The following is a 22,600-nucleotide window of genomic DNA, read 5'->3' on the forward strand; positions in this document are numbered from 1 at the left end:
ACCAACTGCCTCCCCTCCTTGCACTATGTCACTTATTTGGGACATTTCTTGCATAGCATACCATTCCAGCTCTGTTCTTGGAGGCCATTGTCAAGTTTCATGCATTCACGACTTTGCTTTTGACCCACAATTAGTGTCAGTATTTAAATGTACTCAACTATTAGGGGTGAAACGATTTATCAATATATCGATACTTTTGCTGAAATGATACACATATTGATACAAGAGACAGAGAATCAATACAAAAATGATCCTTAACATACGCATGTTTAGTTTTCAGCAATCATGAATAATTATTAATTGCCTTGTTATTATGTAAAATTAAATCCATCTGAAACAGCTTTTGCAGTCACAGGCACTCATTTAAATGGGAAATATTACTATATTATTATTACAATATTATATAATAAATACACTATTCAAACGGGAAATATTACTATATTATATAATAAATACACTATTCAAATGGGAAATATTACTATATTATATAGTAAATACACTATATAAATGGGAAATATTAATATTTTATATAATAAATACACTATTCAAATGGGAAATATTACTATATTATATTGTTGTTGTTATTGCTGTTGTTGTGGGGTTTAACGCCATTTTTCTGCACATGATATGCTATGCATGGCGGCCAGTATTAATGGTGGAGGAAGAACGCAGGAAAACCCCGGGAAGAACCACCGACCCACAAGAAGCTACTGGCAAGCTTTCTCTCATACCCACATTGGCTGAATCCTAGACTCGAACCCACAAAGACAGATGTGAGATGGCAGTGATCCATAACAAAGAGTGCTTTAGACCACTTGGCCACTCAAGGCCCCACTATATTATATAACAAATACACTATTTAAATGGGAAATATGACTATATTATATAATAAATACACTATTTAAATGGGATATATTACTATATTATATAATAAATACACTATTTAAATGGTAAATATTACTATATTATATAATAAATACACTATTTAAATGGGAAAATGTTACTTTTTATCTAAGGTATACTGCATGACATTAAAAATTGTTGATATTTACTCATACCAACATGAAGTAACCTATTCAGTGATACATAACTTCACATTTATCTGCATGTAAAAGATACCCAAGTGACATTTACGGATAGGCTGAACAATACTGCCAATTTACCTGTAGATAACGTATAGAATTCTGTAGGTCAGATTCCTTCTGGCAGTAACGGACAAGGTAGGAGAAGACGTACTTTGTATTTGTGATAAGAAGCTTCTTCCGGCTCTAATGAACACAAAATAATATAATCAAAGTCAGCGACAGTATGATTCTAATACAAAGCTAGATACTGACATGGTCATCAAACTATTGGAGCATAATAACATAATCAAAGTCAGCAACAGTATTATTCTAATACACAGCCAACAGCCAGATACTGACATGGTCATCAAACTATTGGAGCATAATAATATAATCAAAGTCAGCAACAGTATGATTCTAATACACAGCCAGATACTGACATGGTCATCAAACTATTGGAGCATAATAATATGATCGAAGTCAGCAACAGTATGATTCTAATACAAAGCTAGATACTGACATGGTCATCAAACTATTGGAGCATATACATTAAACTCAAGAATCCAATCTCCAAAATGTGAAATCAAACTTGCACCTTTTGAAAGGGGTAAAAAAATCGTACAAATATATAAAACAAATGGTATTAAGTCTTTCCCAGAATTTCAGCAATTTTGTTTTTAGTAAGTTATTGACAATTAAAACATTGGACTTATCAGCCAAAATAACCTACTGTATATGCTCACTAATAAGTCGAGTTCAAATGCAAACAACACACACACACTGATCAGGTGTCACATGTTTTTCATTCTTGATCCAGTCTCAACATATAAGCAAATATATATGGTAGCTATTAAATGGGACATCAATAGGACATATCTTATTACTCCAATATACATATTACAACTCCTTTATCTTATTTTGAGGTGTTTATATCAACCAGGCACAAAAACATGCACATCTTGCACATCTCTACGCCTATTCTTCTAATGGAATTGACTCCAACAAAAAAATGCAAAGGTCATATCCCCAGATCACTTTCATATGTCCACACTATATAATTAAGTTCATTAGCCTTCTTCCATTGAATCCATTAGATTTATACACATGACACATTAACACTGCAGTTTATGGTCAGACCAGAAAGATCAGCCAATGTATTTTATAGTAAGCAATAACAAATTTCTCCATTACAATCATACACACTATTAACATGCATTGTCAATGGTAACTAATCATTGATTTGCAGAGTAGAAGGATGTGCTGACTCAGCATAATGCACTTACGGGAACAAAGAGATTTGCTATTATATGAATTGATTGTATGTTGCTATTGCATGGATACACAGCTGTTTCTATTACATGAATAGATTGCTGTGTGGCTATTATATAGATTGTTGTGCTGCTATCACATAGATTGCTTTGTTGCTATTATATTAATAGATAGCTGTCTTTCTATTACAGGAATAGACTGCAATGTACTATTATATTAATAGATTCTTGTGTTGTCATTATATAAACAGACTGTTTTTCTATTACATGAATAGAGATGTTACTATTACATGAATAGATAGCTATTTTGCCATTACATCAACAGACTGCTGTGTTTCTATTACATGAATAGAGATGTTACTATTACATGAATAGATTCTTGTGGTGTTATTATATAAACAGACTGTTTTTCTATTACATGAATAGAGATGTTACTATTACATGAATTGATTGCTATGTGGCTATTATATAAATTGCTGTGTTGCTATTACATGAATAGATTGTTATGTGGCTATTACATAAATTGCTGTGTTGCTATTATATGAATAGGTTGCTATGTGGCTATTACATAGACTTTGTGTTGCCATTACATAAATATATTGTTGCATTGCTATTATATAAATAGATAGCAGTCTTTCTATTACACGAATAGACTGCAGTATTGCTATTCCACGAATAGATTCTTGTGTTGTTATTACATAAACAGACTGTTGTTTCTTTTACATGAATAGATAGCTGTGTTGCCATTACATAAACAGACTGCTGTATTTCTATGACATGAATGGACTGCAGTGTTAATATTACATGAATAGATTGATGTGTTCCCATCACAAAGATTGCAGTGCTATTACATGAATAGACTGCTATTAAATGGATAGCTATGGTGCTATTACATGAACAGATTGCAGCATTGCTACTACATTTATAGTGCTGTGTTGCTATTAAATAAATAGATGGCAATATTTTATTACATGAATAGATTGCTGTCTTACTATTATATAATAGACTGCAGTGTTGCTATTCCATGAATAGACAGCTGTGTTTTTGTTACATGAATAGATGTGTTACTATTACATGAATAGACTGTTGTGTTGCTATTACATAAACAGACTGCTATGTTGCTATTCCATGAATAGATTGCTGTGCTGCTATTTCATGAATAGACTACTGTATTGCTACTACTTGTATAAAAAGATAGCTATGTTGCTATTACAGAAATAGGTGTGTAGCTATTGCTTATGATAACTGGTTCGCTATTACTTACAGAAACAGTTAACTGTTTTGCGGCTATATGTTCAAATTGATAAATGTGTTGCTATTACAGGAATATGCTGTGTTGTTAATACTTGCAGAAACATATTGCTGTTTCGTTACATACAAGAATAAAAAGCTCTGTTTCTACTACTACCTACTTACCACTTACAGGAATAGTTATGTTGCTATTGCTTAGAGAAACAGCAGTGTTGCATACATGCCAACCCCTGATGAGGAAAAAGTGTAATCCAAGTGGACAAAAAGAGGAATCAACAAATAACATGCTAAAAATTCAATAAACAATGATATATGTAGCACTTTTAGCTTTCGAATGCAACAGATTTTCATGTTGCATTTTAAAACACCTTGTACCAGCTGAGACTATGAATGTTTTGCACACCAGAAGAGCACAAAGTACTGGGTTACTGAGCCTGGATCTGAATTCACTTTTATTTTTGTTAACAATACTGAACAATCTCTCAGTCAGCATTAGAATGGTAAAGAACCAATATTCCTTTCCTAACCTGACAAAGAAGAGGAAATTTATATCTTCCAGTGATTGTGTCTTTTAGCTGGGAAATAAGGTGCCACTGCACATCAAATCCATCTGCATTAAGTATATTGTCAGGTAGAATCCCAACTTTATACTGCAGGAATTCTCCTTCCAGACGAGCCAAGGTAGGCAAAGATGGTAATAGAAAGGGATATCTCTTGACAAAGAATCTAACACTTTTGAAGCTTTTTAACTGTCTCTCAATTACATCAGCAACTGAAGCATTTAAAAGCACTTCATCTCCATAGGGGAATTTCTGGAGCATGTAATCACAGGCTGTAGCATAATAATCTCTAACATTATCATCCAACACCTTCACAACTAGAGTAGAATTGTGTTCTATGAATTCTCTTGCTTCTGCACCAATAGCAAGATCTTCATTATCTTTCTAGAACTCGGTAAATAACACCTCTGCATTTATAACATTCATATCCGCACTTTAGTTCTGCTGTACATAAGAAGTTACCTTAGTATTGGAGTTCATAAGACAAGCTAATCCGATGTTTCTTTGTTTTCAAGTGTTTCTCCACATAAAATTTACCACCATGCCCAATATTAAAATGAGCATGATGCTGCCCTAGAATACAGTGACTCGTATCGTTGCTTAAAACTGACCTGTCATACATGTACTATATAGTACATGTATGAAAGGTCAATTTTAAGCAACGATGCGAGCCCCTGTGCCTGAGAATGGAACGATGTATTATGCCATTCATGCATTCATCTTTGAAGGATTCATTGTTTTATTTTGCTTTTGTCTTTTTCTGATCCACCTGTGAAATTCTTTGAAAAAATATATGTGCTCTAACACAAACATCGACTAGAATACATCTGATGACTTTTAGCGCCAAATAGTAAAATTATTTCCACACAGCCTGCAATAGACATCACGTGATGCTGCCCTCATGTCCTCATCTTTGGAGGATTGTTATTTTATGTTTCGTTTATTATTGGCCTTTTTTTAATCCATCTGTGAAATTATTTGAAAGGAGATATTTTTGCTCTCATACACGCATCGACTAAAATAAATTATACTTTTTAGCACCAAATACCTATAGACTGGTTCTGTACTAAATATAAATTAGAATTAAAAAATCTGCGAGTAAAGATTAAAAATTAGAAAACCAGTATGTTCTCTCCTCACTAAGCCATACAGATGCTATAAATAGAATACAAGGTTGAAAGTTTGAAAGTAGCATCAGCATGTTTCTGGGTAATAGGATAGTTGCTATAAATAGAACATAATACTGTTAGGAAAGTGCACGGACAAGCGTACTCTTATAGTGTAGTTACGAAGAAGCCATCTTTTCTAACAATACGGTCTGTGGGATTAAGGGGATCTTTAAAAAAACGAGGAAGGCATAATTTAGTTAAAAAAAGCGTAATGATTACGCCAAAAGCGTAATGGTTGGCATGTATGGTGTTGTTATGGCTTACAGGAATAGTTATGTTGCTATTACTTAGAGAAACAGATAGCAGTGTTATTACTACTTATAGGAATAGTTATGTTGCTATTACTTGGAGAAACAGATAGCAGTGTTGTTACTGCTTACAGGAATAGTTATTTTGCTGTTACTTAGAGAAACAGATAGCAGTGTTGTTACTTACAGGAATAGTTATGTTGCAATTACTTAGAGAAACAGATAGCAGTGTTATTACTACTTACAGGAATAGTTATGTTGCTATTAGAGAAACAGATAGGTTACTTGTAAATATAGTTATGTTGCTATTACTGATAAACAAATACCTGTGTTGCTATCTATTACATTAATAAATTGCTATGTTGCTACTACTTGCAGGAATAAATAGCTGTTACTATGACATGAATAGACTTGTGTTGCTACTCATCATCATAATCACGTTGCTATTAACTTACAGAAACTGATGTGCTGCTATAACTTACAGAAACAGATGTGTTGCTATACCTTAAAGAAACAGATGTGTTGCTATAACTTACAGAAACTGATGTGTTGCTATAACTTACAGAAACTTATGTGCTGCTATAACTTACAGAAACAGATGTGTTGCTATACCTTAAAGAAACTGATGTGCTGCTATAACTTACAGAAACAGATGTGTTGCTATACCTTAAAGAAACAGATGTGTTGATATAACTTACAGAAACTGATGTGTTGCTATAACTTACAGAAACTGATGTGCTGCTATAACTTATAGAAACTGATGTGTTGCTATACCTTAAAGAAACTGATGTGCTGCTATAACTTACAGAAACAGATGTGTTACTATACCTTAAAGAAACAGATGTGTTGCTATAACTTACAGAAACTGATGTGTTGCTATAACTTACAGAAACTGATGTGTTGCTATAACTTACAGGAACTGATGTGTTGCTATAACTTACAGAAACAGATGTGTTGCTATAACTTACAGGAACAGATGTGTTGCTACAACTTGTGTTGCTGTAAGTTACAGAAACAGATGTGCAGTTATTACACAAACAGATGTACAGTTATTACTTACAGAAACATGTGTTGCTATTACTTACAGAAACAGATGTGCAGTTATTACTTACAGAAACATGTGTTGCTATTACTTACTGAAACAATTGTTGATATATTTACTAAAACAGATGTGTTGATATTACTTACAGAAACAGATGTGCAGTTATTACAGAAACAGATGTGCAGTTCTTACTTACAGAAACATATGTGTTGCTATTACTCACAGAAACAGATGTGTTGCTATAACTTGCAGAAACATATGTGCAATTATTACAGAAACAGATGTGCAGTTATTACTTACAGAAATAGATGTGTTGCTATAACTTACAAAAACAGATGTATTGATATTACAGGAACAGACAGATGTGTAGCTATTACTTACAAAAACAGATTTGTTGCTACTACTTACAGGAACAGACAGTTGTGTTGCTATCAACTTAATGAGGGATGAGGCTGCCTGGGTACCTTTGCTGACTAACTGGGGGACAATATACTTCTCTGTACCCTGGAAAGAAAAAGAACTGTTATTTACGATTTATTTGAGGTGGATTAATAAATATTATTTCATTTTATACTGTTGTGGTGAATCGCCTTCTAAACATATTCAAAATGTAGCTAGCCCTACTTACAACCATGCTGGTCATTCCCATTTTTTTTCAATTATAAAATGTATTCTTTGAAATAAGACACTACTTTCATTAAGTGTCTCAATTTTGCACAGGACACAAACAACTCCTAATTTAGAATAATTTTCCCAAGTCTAATCAGTGTTCTCAGTTGAGAGCCTTAAATGTACATTCCTTGACTTCTCAGGACTAAGGTGAAAGTGATGCTCTCTCACATCCATAGTCTCCAGTGAGTCACAATATATACTTACTTGTAATTTAAATCCATCTGTACATTGCACAGACCCAGATCTGCCATCAAATAATTTGCCAGCAGATCTGGGTCTGTGCAGTTTGTCAGAGTAAACAGTAGAATAAACAACATAGACCCTTTATTTGCCAGTGCATCATGTAATGACAGATCAAGGTCTGTATTGTTTGTAGCTCGACTTAGAAGTGAAAACAAATGGTATTTAATAAATAATAATTGTTACACTCAAGAAATTAGTCACAAAAAGACTTTTACCCAAGATCTTTAAATCCAGAGTTTTCAAAAAACATGAAAATCAGCCTCCTGATGTTCCTAATAGGCTGGGTATAAATGATCACAGTCTAAGAAACTTACAGTCAGAAATGTCTTGACATCTGAAAAGTCCAACACCTTGACAACAGCCAACAAAATGTCTTCTGCTGATTTTCCCGTCTGCTTGGTTTGAGCATCATGCATGGTCTCCACAAGAAACTGGAAAAGTTTTGTGCAACAATTAATAACATAATGTTTACATTTAATAATGTGACAACTTCTCGTCAGAAATAATACATTGTTAACACAAAGTTACATCATACAGCAATCTAATGACAACTTATGATTGATCCTCAAAGAACCAGAGCTCTTGAAAGTGAAAGTCCCTGCTTCCAGGGTCTGCAGTTGCTGGTCCTGGACTCCATGTTACAAATAAAGGTGCCAGTGGGTTCAGGTACTCAGGTACACACCCATTCATAATCACCAGGGTAATAAAATTAGCTATAGCGTACCCATTCAGTTCATGTAAAAAACCCACAAAAAAACAAACCAAAAAAAACACAAAAAACATGTTTCCAAGTTCAAATGAAAGATTATATCTGGCAATGTCAGGAGCAAGCGAGACACAAAATAATGAATAAAGTTTGAGGCTCGTGTTATGTGACATTGATCCATCATAGACCTATGTCTACTGATCTCCATATTGCCAACGTGTGCAACCATTTGGCAATGTACTCAAACAGTTTCCTTCTTTTCTATTTATAGTAACTGTACATGACATGTTTCGAAGAAAACAGATGGATTTCTTGAATTTGAAACCTTTGGTCACAGATTAATTATAGTGTGAACAACACTTATGTAGAGGACCAGTCTATATTGAAAAAAACATGGTGCCAAATATTATCAAGTGAGACAGGGGATGTTTAAGACTGAAAAATGTTAAAGAAGTAAGATTTTGTTAAAATGAAGAACACGTTGCATCAGGAAAAGGACAAATCAATAAAGCTTAACAAATTTTGAAAGCAAACTTCTAAATAATACAGTAAAAACTGTTATGAGCGACCACTTGTCATTTCTGACCACAACTGTAATGCATGAATCAATTTTATTATATAAATGCTCTGTCTTGAGCGACCACCTGCTGAATGCGACCAGTGACCATGATGTCTTGGCAAAATATGCATTTCAACACTGCTATGAATGACCACATTGCAAAAACATATTAAAACAGAGCTGGCTATGGGTATCTGAAATTTTGTAGGTATCCTTATAGTGTTTAATATTTTATTGTAAACCAGACTAAAGTACCTATAGAATACACATAGCCTCATTCCCGGGCTTATTGTAGCTACAAGTATGACCCAGAATCCAGCTCAATGAACGACCATATCGCAAAAACAGAGACAGACGCAAATGATTTTTATATAATCATTTGTAACAATGATCACTTGAATACTAAAGATTGTTCTGATCAAAAACATGCATGAAAAGAACAACAACAAAAAAAAAAAACATACAAAAACCCCAAAAGGATTCTGGCTACTGGTTTCTATATAGTGTCAGATGGTATAGTCTGTAAACAAGGCTAATATACATGTCGTGAATTGCTATTGTAGTGCCGAAATTAAGGTAGTGGTCACGTATACTGCTTGTCTCTAGTGTTAATCTGTATAGCTTGGGGGTGAATAAGGTCTTTGTCTACTAAACAAGTGTGTGATTTGGGGGGGTATTTGTCTTTTGGGGGAGGGGTTCCTGATGTTACAATAATTACATCACAGTCAGAATGCCGACATTTATTCAAGTTGTTGTGACTGGGTTACACACTTTGTTTATAGAGTTCATCCTTGTGTGTCTTCATTGACTTTTGTCACTTAGTAAATTTCTGGATGAGATAACTCTTTCTTTTTATTTCATTAATTGTTAGATATGCAATGCACATGTATAAATTTTTCGTTTTTTCCCAAAAGCCTAGTTAAAACTGTCTTTACAATTGTTTTTACAACTGAGCACTAATGATATTAACAGCTAGTACATTAATAACAATGGAAGAATCTCCAGCTAAAATGAGACAAATTTTAATGCTGGAGAAAGAAATTATTGTAAAGAAGTAAAAAAGGCAGACCACTTGCAAAATAGCAGTTTAAACATTGGTAAAACAAATTTTGGGTGTTATAAAGAATGAGTAAATCAGAAACAATTTCATATGCTAATACATGTGTATGTGATCTTCAAATGTAAATGTGATTTCATGTTCAATGATAGAAGTACAATGTGACCCCGCTATAGCGCACTCCGTTATAATGCGAATTTGGATATAAAAAAATCTTAAAAAGTACGAAGAAAAAAACATAAAAAGTTGCTTATCATTTTGGGGAAGAGATTGCGAATGAATAATACAGGACAATCGTGGCTTGGCTCCTAAAATTTTATATGCATTTTTCTCATACATGAAAAAGTATTTTTCTTCTTAACAGTAAGAAGAAAAAACGCATAAAAAGTTTATTCTGGGATCACGTAGGTCTTCACCAATGTCGCAAACTTGGATTGTTTTTCCTTACTGGCTGCAAACCATACAATGTGGCTTTTTTATTTATTGGCGACATTGTTGGCTGTTTACATTTTTTTAAACAACCATTGGTTTGGAGTGCAGAAATTCAGAGGCCCCATGAAAGAAAGCCACAAACTGGATATAAAATGCACTGAAATTTATCTACTGTTACATAAACAAACTTTTTGTCCATACTGACAAACTATCTAAACAGTGCATTGTTATATCATAATCCGCTTATCTTGACATCTAGCATGAGTTCTATATGTTCTGAAATATCCACTTTTTTGTTGCTGACATTTCTGGTAATGGAGATCAACCGGACGAGGCATTGTCTCATAATCTATCTTTCATCGAATTTTCGGCTGCTCGCTAGTAATTAATATATTTACAAAGACTGACATTTGTATGTGGATGGTAAGTAAAATTCCTCTTCTTTTCACTCAGAATTAAATCCTTCAGAAAACCCATGTTTTCTGTAATAATCCCTGTCATCAGAACACCTGCATCTCTATGGTCCGTTGACCCTTTGTTAATTTTCAGATGCACGCGTGGAAGGCAGCATCACGCTGCTACCACAAATGTAAAAAAAGAAAGAATACATCTTAGTTATTGGTTTATTCAGTAGGCATGGAAGGACAGTAACTAGAATAGTCTAAACGACGGCCAATTCCTTTTTAAAAATGTACCCAGATAAAATAGTTTGCAGATTACCTTTCAAGCACAGACTGTTATGAAAACGTACTCAGCAAATGGAAAAAAATACCTGTCTCAATCATCAATACAATTATTTGATGTTGCCACCACAATAAGAAATGGGCATTCGTTTGGTTCTCCAAAGCTGTCCTTTAGCAGTGACTTCAATAGCGCATGCACCCTTCGTCAAAGAAAGCCGACTACAATCTTTCAACAACAGCAATGAACTTTTCTTCAAAGGAAGTCAGTACCAAACTTAAATAAAAGTGATGGAATCTGATGGATTTTTGCATTTCCCAACGTGACCAGAACACATGAACTGTGCCGTGAAAGTTTCCTTTTTGTAGGGAAAAAGTTTATGCCTACGAATGCTACCAATGGCGGCTTAAAACGCAAACTAACTTTTACCAACTTGGAACGTACTTTAAAGTAAATGTGTTTCGTCATTAATTACGTGATTGTGTTACATTTTTCCACTGAATTCAGACCAATATGACATGTTACAAAATTAATGAATATTTTAAAGCTGTGTGTGCATATTTTCGATGGAATCACTTGTATTGTGGATTCAATGTATATGATGAGGTTCGCAGGTGGGTACACGGTGTTGATACTCTAGTCATGCTATACATTAGACATTTATATATAAAAAGGATTCACGTATATGTACCAATTCATGGTTCTCTAAATAAAGTAAACTATTATATTATGTCTTTTCTGTTTTCACTACATGTGTATTTCTCATTTAATATACATTTAATATGCATCAATTTAAGATGGTAATTGTGCCGACGAAGCACGTATTTTACCATCTTCATTTATTTCCCCCACCCACCTCACACAATTTTTTTTTTTGTGGGGGTACATTTTCTTCAGCTAACTGAGTTGGTTGCATATAACACAGCTCGGTATATAACACGGTCAGGTTTTATGGCTCCCAACTACCGTGTTATAGCGGGTTCACACTGCAAATCTTTATTGCTATATAAATGCATACAATACAAACTTTTAATAAAGAATAGAATGTTCTGAAACTCAACCTTGGAACCTGGTCTTTTTGTAAAAACCTGCTATGAGAGACCACCTGTCTTGAGAGACTGTTTTATGCTGACAGAAGGGGCAGTCTCTCAAAACAGGTTTCACTGTATAATACAGTATTCAGAATTTATGGACTTGACTTTACGCCTTTTCAGCTAAAGTTAAAAGTGTGAAGTAGACTACTTAAAGTGAATGTTGTATATAAATATTTTATCATTTTGTTTTTTGTCTACATTCTCCTACTAATCCACATTGATTTAGCCAATTTGTGACAAGAATTTTAAGTAAATGCAGATCCAGGTAATTAGCAGAAATAAATGTACATTTTTCCTGTTTTCTGTAATTATGGCATGTAACATACAGATCACTCTTTTTATCTCAGACTGTACATTTTTGCCACTTATATTACTAATAATTATGCTTATCCCTCTTTGGGGGTTGGTGGCATGGGTGAATGTACAACATGCAATTCACATTCACATTTAATATAATTTCCCTTTGATGGGTACATGGGTAACCAATCATTAGGACCAGCCGGTACATGGCTGACTTTTCTAAAATTTTGACATCTCATATTATAAAACATGTTCAGTTTTTCCATATAATGGCCTATCAGTTTTTTGAAGAAAAATGGCCTAGACTTCCATTTTCAATATCCAACAGAAAGCTAGGAATTTACTATGCTCAAAAGACATGACAATAAGCACACTTACTAAGTGAAAAATTTACTTTCAATGCGGACTTGTAAAAGTTTGCTACATAATAGCACAACAACTAAAGTAATGTTTTAAATATTCTAATCAACAATGTTCCTGTCCCTATTATATTTGGCAAGTATTACAAAAGAAATATACTTTACTCCAAAACATGATGGCTTCTAAAAATGCATAACCCTATCATAATACATTTTGAGAATAGTTTAGAGATAAAGGAAGTTAAATCCGCTTTTAGCCCTTTCCCCTGGTTTATGCAAAGCAGTTTCATGTCTTATGAAGTCTTAAGAAAAAAAGTTTGCTCCCACAAATCCTAAATGTATAACCCATGCTGTTACAAAGCTGCTAAGTGATCTGGAGGGTGCCCTGTTGCACTGCTGCCAATATAAGTGCCACCTGGTCAAACTGAGCCCTTCTGGGATGAAAAATCTGTAAGATAGAAATTTGATAATATTATTACAGACCTTCATCTTGTGGATTGTATGATGTCAGTCAAGGAACAGCTTCACTCAATTGCTATGCTGGGATAGCATAAATCAATACATTCAAATGCATGTAGCAAACACTATTTCTAACCTTACAAATCGCCTGCCTGGAGTTGACAAACAGATTCTGAGTCTTACACTTCTTGTGACGAGCAATACCTTGCAACTGAAATAGAGTAAAACACCATTTTAATATGACATACAATACCCTACAGATGAAACAGAGTAAAACAGTACCTTAATGTGACATGCACTACCCTACAGATGAAACAGACTAAAACAGTACCTTAATGTGACATGCACTACCCAACAGATGAAACAGAGAAAAACAGTACCTTAATGTGACAGGAAATATCCTATAGATGAAACAGAGTAAAACAGTACCTTAATGTGACATGCAATACCCTACAGAGAAAATAGAATAACCAATTTTTTAAAGTAAAATATGTTTCTTTGAAAATACTTTACCCAATCATAATACCTTAGGAGAACTACCACTAACTCACAAATCCAGCCCTATCAGATACTATTTTTAGCTCAAGGGAGCTAAAAGTTGTGTGCAATTCCATCGGTGGTTGGGCTGAGTTATCTCCCCTTACATATAAGCCCTGGTGGCAAGGCTTAAGGATACGTTAGTTATTACTGGAGTGGAAGGCATGCTCACTATGGCTGTAACTGCAGGGAGGCAGGGAGGGTGTATGTGTATTATGATTGGGTAAGTATTTTCGAAGAAACATATTTTACTATAAAAAAAATTGGTTTCTTCTTCGAATACATTATCCAATCAAAAAAACCTTAGGAGAATAAGTAAGAGGTGGAGAGATGAACAGCCTCTTAACCTGGAGGTACAATCTCTGATCCCCTAAGGTTTGAGAGACTGCTTCCAAGTAGCCAGACAGGAGGAGACTCCATCTGTCGGGGTGTGGCTTCAAAAAGGAAAAAAAATTCCCCACACAATTCCAGCGGAAGCCATGAAGCTGCGTCTTAAGAAGCTGTCTATAGACCTGGAAATGTGACCTGTTGAGCTGCGTATATAGGTCCTACCAGATCGAATTGGACCCTTTGGGATGACAAATCTCGGATATAAAGCTACAAAATGTGGACTCTGATCTCGATCCCACATCCTGAATGATGATGATTAGAGAACAGTTCCGTTAGAATGCTAGGCTGGTGGCCACTGCCCTAACCTCATTAGCCAAAATGTGTTTTAAGAAAGTTCATTGAACCAGGGTTATTTCCCTATAGGAGATATTCTGAGCTAATATATTGTCTTGATTTAATTTAGTTCCTTTTGCCGAATCTCCATACTATCCCTGTATCGACAATGTGGTTGCTGAGGGAGGGAAACATGTCTCCTTGATGGTTTCTTAGCATACTCATCCATCGGGAGGTTAAGCAGAGTGGTAGAGGACTGAGGTTGTGCTCTTAGTTTGAGATTGACTCCATGTATGCCTTAGGTATTCTGTGTGGAGTTTTAAGATGATGTATATTACTTCAGTTTGAAGATAACCCAGGGAAATAAAAGTCCCACAGCAAATTACGTTAACAATATTGTGCACTAAATCAAAAGCATCAACAAAGGCCATCCAATCCATGCATACGGAGTGTGGCCATGTTTTCCCCAATGCAGCTGGATTATTGTCAATGCCGGGGTACCAAATGATTGGCTGGAGGGAGTGTAAATGTAGAACCACTGACAAACTGATGATAAACTGACAAACTGATGATAAAGGTGGGCCAGAAAGTCAATAACTCTGTGACAACTGTGAACATAACCAAGTCAGAACCATCCGTTCATTGTAAGATCAATAGATCCTGGAGCACTGGTGTATGTTGATGAGAGAGCTAGAAGAGGACATAGCTCCAGGAGTGGAAACACCTCAATGGAAGTCAGAAGGCAGAAACTTTTCGTGCCCTTGTGTAGGATAGAATCGATGATACTGGCAGAACAATCAACATCATCCCATTGTTTGGATAGGGCAAGAGTCTATGTAATACACTTATAAGACTTATATGGTGAAGAGTGATGTGGTCTATTGCTCACTAAACACATAGAATGCCCTAAATTAGAAACCACTACTTCAAGAAAATTGCTGAATAAAAAGGCTATTCTCGTGGCAGAGTGTAGAGAAATTGCAAGATGACATCTGTTGAGGCATGAGGATCTACTCATAGTGTCATACCAAATAAGTTAAACTGGTCCATCTGTATAAGTCATGTTCGATGTACTCTGGCTGTTATTGATTGAGCCCATAATATTGATGATTGGCCCTTTCTGATCCCTAGTATATGGCCTAGGCCGGTCACAATGGAAATAGGCCATCAGAGTGAGGAAGATGTCATTAGGATTATCAGTTGGGATGGGTTATTGTATACTTGATCCATGTAACCTGTATGTCTGCTGAATGAGAGGGAACTTGACTGTTTGTTAACTTTGTCCCATTCTGTAGGAGGAATCATGTCAGACCCAAAGGAGGCAAGATAAGGGGGATTTCTAAAAAAGACGAGGCCTGTGGTGGTGACTTGGGTGGTGGGGCTATTTCCAAGCGTATCAATGTCCGGTGCTTCAAGTTTAATGGGTAAGTTGAATTATCTCCCTTGCTCCCATAAAGGTTCACACTGCTGAAGAAATCAGCATGCAGACTATTGACACCTTTGGTCTGAGCTGTATGTTGTTTGGGCTTTGCCCATAGTTCTAATCTGTAAGACAAAATAGAGCAAACTGGATAAAGCTGTAGCCCTGCACCTGTTCTAGAATGCAATGTTGGTGCTGAGCTAATTCATTAAGATGGTGACCCAGAACTTAATGTCTAATAAGGTAAGGAAGCGTACAAGTGATCTGTAATGACAATATCACATGTTTACAAACCTTTGTGCCTGCAGATGTTGCATACTGTGTGACAATACCACCTGTTTGTGGGTGCTATACAAATAATGGTTACCTGGAAAAAATTGCTAGCAGATGATTTTAACAACCATGCTTACCTGCAGGGAGATCAAGGATGGCCTACACAGGTAGAATCATTGAAGCATGGTATTCCAAGGCTAAAAATACCATGGCAAAAGAACTCGCCTTGATATACAAAAAGAATGGAATCATACATATACAAGGGGTTCTTCAGAGCATAAAGACATGCACGCACGTAAATAATGTAGCCTGAATCTAACTATGAAGACATGGGCTACACATGAGTGCGACTAAGTGTTTGATTAACATGATATAAAGTTATGCAAATAAACATGACTCAAGGGTTGCCTATATAAACATGCATGTACAGGAGATGACTGAATGAACCATGTATAGAGCCGTTGAACTGTACTTGTCTGACTAGAACAGAATAAATACAGAATGTAACAGTATCTACATTACACAAAAACAATATTCACAAAGAATGGAATAAAGTCACAGTTATCAAGATATACCCGGTAAGTGCGACAAAATCCATTATGAGGCAATACTTGCAAGGAAAAAATGCCCAGAGATCACCCAAACAAGTAATTACATTAAAATGGTGCCTGGATGCTATGAAGACCTTGGTAAAGAAATTACACATATATAGGAGTTATATGAGCACCAGATACTTGCATGTAAAATTAAGTATAACGCGAACAGACAGTGAAGTTGCGTAGGCTACATGTGCAAGTACCCAATGTGTGAAGATGACAAAGTGAAATTAATTTGAATAGGCAGAACTTTGTCATGAGAGAAATAAAGATGGAGTATTGTTTCCTTAGAAGTGAAAAAACTCCAACCTGAAGTGACATATCTTCCATGTGGTTTTGGCTGTGCGAGGTCTCTTGTGACGAGTGCGTGCTTCTTGGCACAAGCGGAGGTAATAACATATCCTTACACCTTGCTGCCAAATCTTATATATATATATATATATATATATATATATATATATAATGGGAGATCACTCTGCCTGACCACCAATGAGTCGGCAGACAACTTTTAGCTCCCTTGAGCTAAAAATAGTATCTGGGAGGGCTGGATTTACGATGCAGTGGTAGTTCTAAGATATTATAATTGGGTAATGTATTCAAAAAAGAAAAATAGCATCTCGATGTGATGTACAATACCCTGCAGCTGAAACTGAGTAAAACTGCATTTTAAAATTACATGCAATACCCTACATTTGAAACAGTGTAAACCAGCATTTTAATATGATATGCAATATGCTACAGAAAAAATAGCATAAAACAGCATCTCAATGTAACATGCATGAAGCAGAGTAAAACAACACCATACGTGACAGGAAATTCCCTAATAGATTAAACAGTAAAACAGCATCTTAATGTGACAGGAAATAGCCAATAGATTAAACAGTAAAATAGCATCTTAATGTGACAGGAAATAGCCAATAGATTAAACAGTAAAATAGCATCTTAATGTGACAGGAAATACCCGATGGATGAAATAGAGAAAAAATAGCATTATAATGTGACATACCATAACCTGCTGTTGAATTATAGTAAAACAGCATTTTATGTGAATAGCAACATCACACAGCTGAACTGATAATGTACTGATTCAGGGTCTACATTGTTTAAAATTATAAGTACACTGTATTGGCATATCAGGGTCTATTATTTAAACTTATTAGTATATTGTACTAGAATATCAAGGTCTGCAATGTTGAAAATTATTAGTACAATGTGGTAGCATATCAGGGTCTACAATGTTTAAAATTATTAGCACACTGTACTGGCATATCAGGGTCTGCAATGTTTAAAACTATTAGCACACTGTACTGGCATATTAGGGTCTACAATGTTTAAAATTATTAGCACACTGTACTGGCATATCAGGGTCTACAATGTTTAAAATTATTAGCACTGTACTGGCATATTAGGGTCTACAATGTTTAAAATTATTAGCACACTGTACTGGCATATCAGGGTCTACAATGTTTAAAATTATTAGCACACTGTACTGGCATATCAGGGTCTACAATGTTTAAAATTATTAGTACACTGTACTGGCACATCAGGGTCTACAATGTTTAAAATTATTAGCACAGTGTGCTAGCATATCAGGGTCTACAATGTTTAAAATTATTAGTATACTGTACTAGCATATCAGGGTCTACATTGTTTAAAATTATAAGTACAGTGTACTGGCATATCAGGGTCTACATTGCTTAAAATTATTAGTACATTGTACTAGCATATCAGGGTCTACACTGCTTACAATCATTACTAAAAGTTGCAGCATACAAAAACCTAATCTGCTGACAAACAGTGTGATACCAGATTGGGGTTTACACAGGTGTATCTGTCTGTCTGAGTGAGTGAAATAAAGGAAATCATATTACCTGTTCATAGGCCACTGCAGCAACAAGTGGAATGTGCGACAGTAAACTTTCAAGCAGGTGAATGATTATTACAATCAGCAAGTCACCCTCTGCCACTCTACAAAATAAGCATGTATAGTACACAAAAACATTTTATTTGTATATCTATGGCTACGTTTATGGATAATTACTATTTTTTCTAATAATATCAATTGGTTAATTACAACAAACATTTCATAGGGTTTTGAAAGAAACATTATACCTGTCTTACTTTGAGGAACCAGAAATTCCAAAAGAACAAAGAAAATTACTGATGATAAAGCATAAAAAACAATTTGTTGAATACCTTGTTCTCTTGAAAATAGCTCCATTATGGAATTCTACATTATGGATAGTGTTCTCATTTAAGTTTAGTGTTTACAAGCTGTCAATTAGAAGTAATAGACTGCCATTGTCACGTTAAGTTTAGTGTTTACAAGCTGTCAATTGGAAGTAATAGACTGCCGTTGTCACGTTAAGTTTAGTGTTTACAAGCTTTCAATTGGAAGTAATAGACTGCCCTTGTCACGTTAAGTTTAGTGTTTACAAGCTTTCAATTGGAAGTAATAGACTGCCCTTGTCACGTTAAGTTTAGTGTTTACAAGCTTTCAGTTGGAAGTAATAGACTGCCATTGTCACGTTAAGTTTAGTGTTTACAAGCTTTCAATTGGAAGTAATAGACTGCCATTGTCACGTTAAGTTTAGTGTTTACAAGTTTTCAATTGGAAGTAATAGACTGCCGTTGTCACGTTAAGTTTAGTGTTTACAAGCTTTCAATTGGAAGCAATAGACTGCCATTGTCACGTTAAGTTTAGTGTTTACAAGCTGTCAATTAGAAGCAATAGACTGCCATTGTCACGTTAAGTTTAGTGTTTACAAGCTGTCAATTAGAAGCAATAGACTGCCGTTGTCACGTTAAGTTTAGTGTTTACAAGCTGTCAATTAGAAGCAATAGACTGCTGTTGTCACGTTAAGTTTAGTGTTTACAAGCTTTCAGTTGGAAGTAATAGACTGCCATTGTTAAGTTTAGTGTTTACAAGCTGTCAATTAGAAGCAATAGACTGCCGTTGTCACATTAAGTTTAGTGTTTACAAGCTTTCAATTGGAAGTAATAGACTACCATTGTCATGTTAAGTTTACATCAACGATACAAGTTACCTACTTCAATGTGTTAACATAATGACACAGATATGGAGACAAATTTACATATTTAAATCATGATATTGTGTCAACAAGACATTAAGACAACACACATATCAACCTGTCATCAAGTCTACATAACTGTGTAAATACACTGGAATCAATCAAATATCAGCAGCTAACCTGCCTTGTTGACATACAAGTTTGTTTTGTTTTTGTGGTTTTAATGACACTTTTACCACATTATGGGCTATAACATGCTAGTAAATTATGAGCTAAGTGCCCATCCCAAGAACACACTGAGAAAGCCAATCCAGTCTAGTCCAGGCAGGTAATAAAACCACAACCCTTGGATTAGGAATCAGTGCTACCATGTCTCCCTGACATGAAAGACATCATCTTGATCCTATGACATGGAAATACCTTGTTATGACAATGGTAATTTATAACTTGATCCTATGACATAGAAATACCTTGTCATGACAATGGTAATTTATAACTTCCACAGATTTTTTGCAAAAATAATTCCAACATATCTGATATATTTCATTTCAAACTAATAATTTACTTATTAAATTTTAAACTGTATATTTCTTAATGTTTTTCAGCCATGAGATTTTGTTTTTTTTTTTTCAATAGTTCAACCTTAAAATATCCTACACAACAGCCAACAGTGACTCTATAATGCATCTTGGCAGATTACTACAAACCTGGAATGTTTCAACAGCCAGATCATTTATTTTCAAATGGAAATTACAGTGGAACCCCGCTATAACGCGCCCCGCCATAACGCGAATTCGGATATAACGCGGTCGTAGCATGGCTCCCGAAATTTCGTATATTCATTCACACATGAAAAAAAAAAATTTGGAGAAAAGTAAAAAAAACAAAACAAGAAATTAACTTCATTTTGGGCATGAGATTAGTTGTGACTTTTAAAATAATATGATCGTGGCATGGTTCCTGAAATTTAAATTCATTTACGTGTATTTTTATCGGACTGTGAAAATATTTGTTTAACGTACGAGAAATAGTGTGTAAAACGTTTATTATAATTTAGAATTCGCGTATGACTTTTAATAATAAACGATCAGAACTTAACAATTTATCCAGGTTCTTTAAGTGATTTTGGAGAAGTGATCGTGTATGAATTCTAAAATAATACGATATATATAACGTACGAGAAATAGTGTGTACAACGCTTGGCTTCTGAAATTTATCAATTTGAACAGGTTGTGGTGAAGCTCCATATTCTACTCTAGAAGAGAAAACTGGTTTCATTAGGTTTTTGAATTGTTAAGCCGAAGTAAACATTATCGGAAGTGTTACTTATTACGGATCCATGAGTAAAGCCAGTAAATCGTCTTTGTGATTGTCTTCCATGAAATCTGTATACAGTCGTTGCTCAAACAATAGCCGACATGGGCTTCTTATTTAACTCCAATCACAGCCAAGCAGCAGACAAAGCTGTGGTTGATACAAGAGTCGCACAATTTAATAAACATCAAAGGACGAAAGCCGCCAACATGTGTGCTGTGCTTGGCGGTGTGATCAAACAACAAACAGTTGAAAGTAAATAATATCCAATACAGACACCGTATGTAGACCCGGGAATAGCTGCATGCAATGACCGTACAATATCAGACGGCAAGTAAATGGTTTCAATATTTTGTTCATCCTATATTTTACACGACGAATTCAGACTATTACAAAATTATTGAATATTTTAAATCTGTACGATTTTCAATGAAATTACATCCATTATGGATGAACTGCATGCCACGACGGCACGGTAGCATACGGTGTTGATACACTTTTCATGATATAGCGATAGTCTGGTATTATCGGTCAATCTGTATTATCGTTCAAACAAATAAAAATTAGTAAATGTTTTTAATGAACAGTAATAACCTATAAATATATTAGCCATCGATTATTTTGAATATATCTTAATTAATGCATTCCAGTTAATATTCATCTGATGATAAGCCGACTTTTGATCACTGCACATGTATACACGTATATGTTCTCGGAAAAAAAGTTAAATATTGTAAAACCCCGCATTAACGCGACCCCGCTTTTAACGCGATCCGATTTTATGGACCCCGATCATCGCGTTGTAGCGGGGTTCCACTGTAATTGCTAACTGAATGTTTTATCATCATTGGTCACTCTAGCCATTGCTAGCATCCACAAAGATGTGGAGAGATGTGCACTAAAATAAAATGTGTATTTTGTGTTTTTCACTGATAAAAAAGTGCCTGACAGGAGCCTGACAGGAGCCAATATTTTTGGAGGATATTATCCAGATTTATCATCCTTACTACTTCTAAGCTATATTAAAGAAAAGCAACTACAACATATTGTGACTTCTATTTTCATCCTACTCATAATAACAAATTAAGTTAAATTGTTCCCTGCCCCAAAATATAAACATTTTTATAACTGGACATCAAGATCAGCATTGCTTTTCAATCACAAACACATACTTAGCACAGATCTGTATTTAAGCCTATTTATGTGGTCTGTGTCCAACTCATCAAAATAGCTCTGACCCCAAAAAATGTTACAGCTCGAAATGAATGATGTTTTATGTCATTGTCTGGGAATTCTCATTATACCAGGCCAAACAACACTATATCTCAAAATCTAAAACAACTTGATTCCACCTATCCATCCATCACAAGATTTTTTAAAGGTAGTCTTATGGCAACAATCTTTATTAGCAATAGTTTCAGTCTCGATGAATAATTTTTGCAGATCCAGACCTAAAGTAACACTGTACTAATTAAAACAGAATATTCAATTAACACTATATTTATGAACAATACATCAAAATCAACTGCAAACATGAACTCTAAAAATGATCAATGAAAAGATTTAACTAGATAGGTTTTCACGGTGCAACCTTTAACTGC

The 22,600-nt window shown here is 34.9% G+C and overlaps 1 protein-coding gene across 4 annotated transcripts in view; it reads right to left on the reverse strand.

Annotated features, from left to right (window-relative positions):
* LOC149802036 (serine/threonine-protein kinase atr-like) overlaps window positions 1-22,600 on the reverse strand; it is a 305,327-nt gene that overhangs the window by 177,441 nt on the left and 105,286 nt on the right. For all 4 annotated transcript variants that reach the window (XM_089956441.1, XM_089956438.1, XM_089956439.1 and 1 more), the window contains 5 exons: window positions 18,525-18,621; window positions 13,301-13,375; window positions 7,832-7,948; window positions 7,011-7,106; window positions 1,164-1,268 (listed from right to left, as the gene is read on the reverse strand). In XM_089956441.1, the coding sequence (XP_089812567.1) occupies window positions 1,164-1,268; window positions 7,011-7,106; window positions 7,832-7,948; window positions 13,301-13,375; window positions 18,525-18,621 (490 nt within the window). The remainder of the gene's footprint in view (window positions 1-1,163; window positions 1,269-7,010; window positions 7,107-7,831; window positions 7,949-13,300; window positions 13,376-18,524; window positions 18,622-22,600) is intronic.

Source organism: Sinohyriopsis cumingii, chromosome 4 (genome assembly GCF_028554795.1).
Source record: "Sinohyriopsis cumingii isolate HCF-2022 chromosome 4, ASM2855479v2, whole genome shotgun sequence".
NCBI classification, from domain to species: Eukaryota; Metazoa; Mollusca; class Bivalvia; order Unionida; family Unionidae; genus Sinohyriopsis; species Sinohyriopsis cumingii.